General features: G+C 36.8%; 1 protein-coding gene across 3 annotated transcripts in view; it reads right to left on the bottom strand.

Moving 5' to 3' along the window:
• Window positions 1-387: 387 nt before the first annotated feature.
• Window positions 388-8,110, bottom strand: part of LOC131054547 (protein transport protein SEC16A homolog) — a 30,108-nt gene continuing 22,385 nt past the window's right edge. For all 3 annotated transcript variants that reach the window (XM_057989081.2, XM_057989080.2, XM_057989082.2), the window contains exons 7-14: window positions 4,180-4,305; window positions 3,950-4,084; window positions 3,036-3,163; window positions 2,812-2,923; window positions 2,397-2,714; window positions 2,034-2,189; window positions 1,620-1,933; window positions 388-1,287 (exon numbers count right to left, since the gene is read on the bottom strand). In XM_057989081.2, the coding sequence (XP_057845064.1) occupies window positions 558-1,287; window positions 1,620-1,933; window positions 2,034-2,189; window positions 2,397-2,714; window positions 2,812-2,923; window positions 3,036-3,163; window positions 3,950-4,084; window positions 4,180-4,305 (2,019 nt within the window). In that variant the 3' untranslated portion in view covers window positions 388-557. The remainder of the gene's footprint in view (window positions 1,288-1,619; window positions 1,934-2,033; window positions 2,190-2,396; window positions 2,715-2,811; window positions 2,924-3,035; window positions 3,164-3,949; window positions 4,085-4,179; window positions 4,306-8,110) is intronic.

Raw genomic sequence — 8,110 nt, 5'->3', positions numbered from 1 at the left:
CTGCACAATTTGATGAGAAAAACAAACATCAGCTGGTGATTTGATTAACTTGACCATAAAGAACAGAGACAACAGGTTTTACAGTTATCTTACAAGCTGCAAACAGAGGCTTGAGTGCATCCTTGGGGAGATTGCTCCAAATTCCAGTAGAAGAAAGGATGTCTTCGTAATTGCAGACTAAATGAATGTGTTCAGAAACAGGTTCCATCACGAACATATAGAGTGACTTTTGCAAAAGCAAACTGCAATTATGGAGCACAGAAAAACCATACACCCCTAGAATCATCCCACTTACCACTGCAAGCTAACAAATTCCAAATAGAAAATCTAAAGTGTAATCTATGAAGAGCCAACCCAATCAAGACAATGAGATCAGCAAAACTCATATATTGGAAAGCCCAAATGCGAACTCCCAAATTTGGCTTTTGCTCATTGCATCTGATGTAAAGTACATTATAATGTAGTTTCTACAAGATTGTCCACCTAAAACTGCTTCCAGTCAAAGGTGCAGTCTAAGAATAAACATTCTCTGCAACCATGTGCTCAAGAATTAGAGCTTAGAGTGCAACTTCTTGAAGTTCATCTCCGAAATCATCAGCCTGAAAGCCAGTTTGTGGCCCATAACTCATTGGGTTATACATTCTGTCTGCACTTCCTCTATCAGTGACCAAGGCCTTTTTGACGGATGTGGAGGAATGTTGAGGCTCGATAGGTGGAGGTGAAGGCAGGGTTGAATAAGCATAACCACCCGATCCTGCCTTCTTTGCATCTAGTTTTGTAGGATAAGAAAAGTAACCTGACACATTCGTTACTCTTGAAAATTGGTTTCTGTCTGGAGTGCTTAAAGCTTCTCGTTCATTAGAATTATCAAAGGAATTCGGATAGTCACCACTCCATGAAGCAGCCCTTGAATGAGAAGAAAGTGCCACACTTCTATTTTCACTATCCAAAGATCCTTTGTTAGCAAAATGTGCAACATTATCAGCACTTGAAAACCGCTGTAGAGAACTAGCACCCTTAGATAATTTCTCCTCTGATCCAGAAGATTCCAAACACAAATCTGTTGGCCCATTAGGAACATTTTCCACAGATGTGTGAGCCGCCTCTGAGCTCTTTTCCTCGGAAATATCAGTTGTCTCTATAGAGTTCGAATCGATAGCTGCAGGTGTAGGGACAAAAAAGTTCGGTGTAGCAGGCAATCTTCCTGGTCTAGCTGCAGGAATGACGGATGAATTGAATGACTTTGATGGTGCGGTCCCTCCAGATTTATTGAAAGTATCAACATACCTGTAAGCAACAAGCATGGTCACATTGTTCTAATAAGAATGATGAAAGAAGATAATGTGTTCCTAAATATTATATGTGGTAAATGAAATGTCAGCAAAGATCAATATGTAAATGGAGTAAACCTAAAAGCCCATTGAAACTGCTTTCATTATTTGTGGACATTAATATAATTTCTTTCTTTTCATCCTTCTAGGCCTAACAGTAATAATCAAGAGTTCACAAACAATAATATATAGTCAAGACTGTAGGTGGACATTCATTCGCCTTTTTTCAAAGGCAAACATAATTTTTGTTTTTTAAGTTTCAACAAAAAACTGTAGCATATATCACACCTTGAACGAACCCCATGAAGACGATTACGTGCTGAAAACTGATTCATACTTGGAGGAACTGGAGGCATTCCTGAAACTTGCTCTGATGATGAGGTGATTCTGCTTTCAGATCCTCCATTAGAAAGAACATTTTGACCATTAAGGGCACTGCCTATGTTATAACCTGATTCAGAGGTCTGTGAATTTCTAATGAAAGCTGCAGTGGTAGGAGGAGCTGATAATGCTTTTTCTTCAGGTGGTGGTGGTGCTCCTTCTTCAACCCATCGTTTGAGCTTCTCATCATAATAGAACTTGTTTTTTTCTCCCAGTTTAGCCTGTATAAATAACAGACAAAAATATGTATTGCTTTCATTGGTTGCAGCCAAAAAAAATTCAGCAAATATCTCCCAACCATTAAAAAAGTTTTAGACTAACCTCATTGTGAGTAGCTTTGGAAATGAGGCCCACTGCTTTCTGAAAAATTTGAGAACCAAAGCGACCAAAACGACTTTGTCCACCAGAAGTTGCTGGAATGCTCTGAGTTTTAGATGGAGAGGATTCCACCTTTGAACTTGGAAAGCTTGACTGGTTCTGTACAGATTTTGCAATAAATTCTTATGGCTTCTTCAAATACCCCTCAGGTTTCCCATGATTGTATAGAAATAAAACATAAGCCCCAAATATTTCTAGAAGCCCAACTTTTTAATTTTTCCCATATAAATAAATTCCAATTATGAATCAATAATAAGATCCCAATAATGAATAAATAAACTTAATGTAAGGAGGAGTAAAAACTACCTCTTGTGGACTTCTAATGAAGTTAGGCTCTGAAACACTTCTAGTCTGCATTGTGGCTTTGCCATTATTACCTGTCCATTCACTTATTGGCTCCATGGATGCTGATGGCATCAATGGTGTTGCAATCAGATGAGGCATAGAATTTGCTGATTTTGGCACACTTGAAAATGAATCTAAATCACTGTTTTGGAGATTAGTTTGTGAGTCTGATGGCATTGGAGGAGGAGGGGCACCAATAATTTTGTGGATGCCCCGATCAATGCTGGTTAAGAACCGTCCAACTAACTTCGAAGCAGCAAGGTTTGAGCTATATCCTCCCTGAGTCAATATAGTAACAAACCAAGGTTAAAGCATATTCTGACTAACCCTCCTCATATGTACCTCAAAAAGCATTACTGATTTCAGCAGGGCAGACCTGTGTGTGAATGCGTAGGCGCTCCTCCATTGACGATGCCAGTTGTCTGCATGCCTCAACTTCAGGCGCACGTCCAGCATTCTTTAGGATTTTTGAAACAGCTTGACAGTATCTAATACCAACAAGTTAGTGATGAAAATTGAGAGGAGAATAAAAGCTTGCTAATATTTACAGAACAAACAATGGTTGAAAGCCAGAAATAACATGTAGTGTCCTTGAATTACCTCAATGAATCGGAAACTTTTCCAACTTCAGCCAACATTTGGGCATATATTAGCTTGTAGGGCTGAAAAGGTAACAGAATATATTGTGGATTACCAAGCAATTTTGCATATTCGTACAATTCTGTCCTCTGCACAAACAATATCAACAATAACACAAGGTAAGATATAATTCAAACAATTACAAGTAAAATATAGCAAAAAGTATGCATAAAAAAATAAAAAATCAATGCAGTAAATTTTAGGTAATATTTCTCTGAAGGTACCTATCATCCTTTGTTTCTATATCCTTAAATTTCAAAGTTTCAGAGGAACTCAAAGAGTAAAATGCTTTCCCATCAAAGAAAGTAAAAAATGGCATTCTGGAACCTTAATCCTGAGCAGACCATCAGCTTCTTGGGAGGACATTATATGATTCAAGATGCAAGCATCAATTAAAAAAATGTTCTAACATTAAAAGAAATTAGATGTGCTCATAAGAACAGATCACTGTTTGAACTCCCCTCGTAATAAACTAGCACATAATCCCCACAAACATGTAACAAGGTTGTGGTGTGAATAACATGGGGTACATTCAAGTGTAAACCATGTTTCAAACCTTAAGAACATGGTTCAAGCTTACTACAATCCATAGTAAAGGCAACCCATACCTCATCCCAAATTTGTAAAGCGAATAAGATATAAACATGAAGTCAATTTTCGTGAAAGTGAATATTACACCATTAATATCATAGAAATTTGCTATCATCTGATGTTTAAAATGTTTATTTTCTACTCAAAGCCTTTGTATATAGGACATGTTCCAAATTTATGAAGATCAATCTCAACTTTAAAAGTTCAAAAAGGCACTTACAAGATGAAAGATAAGCCTGTAAAGTGGTTTCAAAGCTGAAGAAACAATATAGTCAAATAATCACCTGGATGGCCTCTGGACTAGCGTAAGTCCGTGGAAACTTCCAATGATCTGCACCAACTAGACAAAGTCTTGCACTGTCTGAAAAGTACTCAAAATTTGCTTCTGCAACAAGGTAACAGGTGTGTGCAGCAGCAACCTGTTTTAAAGATTGCAACCAGGTATTTAACTTTTCTGTTAATAATGATATACAAATACTACTGAGATAACAAGAACTTCATATAGATCACAAACCTCGCCTCTTTCCTTCCACAGACAATCCCCAAGATGGACAATAACACGCTCATCACCTTGTGTTCTGTTTGCAACAATTATAGCCAGATTCTCTTGCCAATCATTTAGCATTCCACTCATACAGTCCTGAAATTAAAAAGTGATTACAAGTTATTTCTGCAAAAATGGAATTAAGATGCCTGTAAAATTTACAAGTTCTGGACAGCAGCAGAAAGAAATAGATAAAGGATATAAATAAAGGATATTGTGAATAATCTAAAATACATCAAAATCAAAAGTTATAACATGCCAACTTAAGGTGACATAAAACCAATGTTCCATCTTGGAAGCTAATGAATGAGCTCTGCTGGGGTTTGGTGATTTTTGTTTGCGTTTAGCTTCCCTTGCATGTCTTCCACATTTTTCTGGGATTTTGATGTCTAGTTTCACCGCCAATTGCTTCTGTCTTATTCATTTAGGGACACAGTAGCTGGATCTGGGTCTTTGATCCTGGAGAAGAAGATCAACGTTGTATTTGCAAGAGTGCTTCTGGTATAGACTATCTCTTTTTGTATCAGTGTTTCAGATTGCACTCAGCAATCCATAATCAGGAAGAGGAAGAGTAAACAGAAGGATTGCAAACAAAGTCGTAAAAAGGGGCAAGTGGGGGACTGAACCCAAAAACAAGGAGCATGTGAGAGGGATGGATGAAGAGAGAAGGAAAGAAATTAGAGGAAGAAAACAAAAAAAGAACAACTTAATAACTAGTGAGTATGGGGTTTAAATAAGATTCAAAGGTTCAAGTTAAAACTAGAATGAACAAAAAGTATGCAATAGAAAATTCTAAGTTGCAATCAATTAATATAGGATTTAAAGGATAATAGAAAATTCTGTGTGGAAATACTATAATATATATGGGAGTAGATGTATATTAAAATGTAAATGTGTAGCAGCAGCAGGCATAAAGAAGATGGCTCTACCAGGTAATAAATCCAATTTTTGCATGCCAGCCTTTGAGGATTCTCCACTTAGTAAACTGAATGTGGAGGAATTCAGGAAAAATGTCTCCACCTTCTAAGGTACAAGTTTGATTTGACATTTCTTGGTCTCCCAGCTTTCTTTAGAAAAGCTGTCTTTAGACCAGGAAAACTTGGAAGACTAATGGAGAATTCCAGCTTTGGTCTTGTCTGAAGGGCCATTGGGATTTTGAGGGTAGACCTTAATTCTTCAGAAATGCAGGTCGATTTATAAAGCATTGGCAGATAAAATTCAATTCTTCTGAGGAAATCCCTGCTACAGCCCCTGTTTGGATAAGTACGTATGATGTATGTCCTCCCCCAAGAATTCTGGTCTCCTTATGTTTTTGAGATGATTGCAAAGTATTTGAGGGTGGCTATTGATATCTCTCGACCTTATCATGGAGAAGGCTTCTCAGTTTATGCTCAGATCTGCATGGAACTTCATCTAACCTCCCCACTGCCAAAGACTATAACCCTGAAAGGTGGAGATTAAAAATGGTCTCAAGCACTCCATTATGAAAGTATTCCATTTTGATGCAGGGGATGAAAGTATGCCATGAATGCCCCATTTTTTAAAAGAAGACCCTTAGATAAAACAATGATACTAATTGTAGGGAATCCTGGGGATACATCCCCATTATTTTTGGGAGCATCCACATTTCCATAACATTCCAGAGATGGGATGAGGCCTAGGAGATGTCTCCAAGCCAGCCCCAATTTTTGAAAAAACATAGGGGACATCCCAAAAAACTCATAATCAACTATTTAATCAATGCTCGATAAAAAAAACTTACGGCACATGCCAACAACCCCCACACTCCAACTCGTTCTAATGAGGAAATAAAAATGAAACTTTCTTTGTTTTTTTTGTTTTTTGTAATATTATATTGTACTTGAAACTTGAAAGTGAAACCTGCAGCCTTTGAGCATTCTGATGTAACTTGTATATTATTTTTTAAATATCACATGCATATTGAAAATAAATTATGAGAGAAATTAGATTTGACATTTGCTAGTTTGTTCAACTCTCATGTGAATTCTCAATTCAACACAAATGTATTAAGGATCTATAATATATATGATGAATGCTTACCAATGATATCATATGAACATCTGAAATTTCCCTATATATTTTAAATTTTCATTTTTTTATATAGCCATCCCCTGTCTCGTCCCCTGTCATCCCCCAAAAAAGGCCTGAAAAAAGGTCATCCCCGAAACTCATCCCCCTGTCCCCCACTGTCCCCATCCTGGAAACTTGGTATAACATAGACTAATTGTTGATATTACTTATTAGTTTCCAACATATCAATTAGCTTTCATTGTTGCAGAAAACTTAAATCATTAAAAAGCAATTCCTATATAAGGACTCAATTTTTTGTTGTATTCATAAGAATACAAAAAGAGGAGTCCAAAGAAATTGTCATTGAGCATTGATGTCACATCACTCTGCAGGAAAACATCAAATAAACAAGCAACAGAAGTCATTATTGAATTGCTGATGAAGAAACTACAAAATTGATCAAACTGTCTCAATTCAACATTATTTATTATTCAGTGTTGAGGATGAAATATATGACAAAATAAAGGTACAGCTATGGTTTCTCCCTTATCTAAGTGTGGCCAACCTTTTCATGGATAACTTTGAAAAGGCAGCACTTAAAACATATCTCTTAAAATCATATTGCTAGTAGAGAAGATTTATGGTGGGACAGTTTTTTATTGGCATCATGTCCTTTCACCACAGATGCAGTTCACAACGGAATCAGAAGAAACTGGTTGTATCCCATTTTTCAATGTGACTTTCAGAAGAAAAGAAGGATCCCTTTCACACCATGTTTATAGGAAAAAGACAATGGATTATACCTACAAGCAGATTCAAATCATCACCCTACGCAAAAAGCTGGAATGTTGAAAACATTGGCTACAAGAGTAGGAAGGATTTGACATGAACAGCACTTAAATTTGGAGAAGTGTATGTAAGTCATTTGTGGTGTCAAATCCCATCACCTAGAGGAATGCAAACATAAACCGGTCTCCATGCTAAGGGTGATGTCATAATGGTAGTAAGGGAAGGCTTCCATGATCATGATAATGACCCAGCTCATGTAATTGGAAAAAGGGGAGTCACTCAATCAGAGGACCCAGCTGCTTTCCTTCCATGCTTGTGGGTTTTTAATCTTTTAATGTGCTCATTCTCGGTTTTTGTTCAGAGCTCCTTGCTCCTCATTTTCTAATTGTGACCTGTCAGAATTTGTTAGTATCTGGTTGGCTGGGTCATTTTTGTTTGTATTATTGTACATTGTAGCTTTTTGGTATTTTCAAGGGTGAGGATTCCTATAGATCCCCCATTAATTTATCAAAAATATATCGTAGTAATAACATAGCTTAAAATTAGCATAACAATATTAACAAGTATATTAATCACCCTTCAATGAACTAAATGAGAAACATCTTGCTAGAATATCAACTGTGTAGATAATATCCCTGGAATGCTTTGTGAAACTCAACTTTAATGGAGCCTCTAGGGGCAACACAAGGCTTGATGTCGCTCATGTGGTTATTTAAGATGATCATGGATTTTTCATGCATGAGAGATCCATTCACTTGAGCAACTACACAAACTATATGGCTGAACGTGAAGCAGTTGTTCATGGTTTAGTTCTTGCTGAATCTTTGGGGATGAAAAAGTTAGTGATTGAAAGAGATTCTTTACTGGTTATAAACAGGCTTCGCAAAGGAACAAAGCCCAAGCTGGTTACTAAAAACTCTATTGGAGGAAGCAATGAAAATCAGTAAATCCTTTGAATAGATCTTGTTTTCAAATTATTATAGAAAGGTCAACATGGAAGCAGATCTATAGGCTAATTGTGGTACTTACCAAATCCCACTTACAATAACTTATAGTTCTTTTCCAAATTCATGGTTAGATT

Source organism: Cryptomeria japonica, chromosome 10 (genome assembly GCF_030272615.1).
Source record: "Cryptomeria japonica chromosome 10, Sugi_1.0, whole genome shotgun sequence".
In the NCBI taxonomy this organism is placed as follows: Eukaryota; Viridiplantae; Streptophyta; class Pinopsida; order Cupressales; family Cupressaceae; genus Cryptomeria; species Cryptomeria japonica.
The sequence above is the reverse complement of the archived record's forward strand: the minus strand, read 5'-3'. Positions and strand labels throughout refer to the sequence as shown.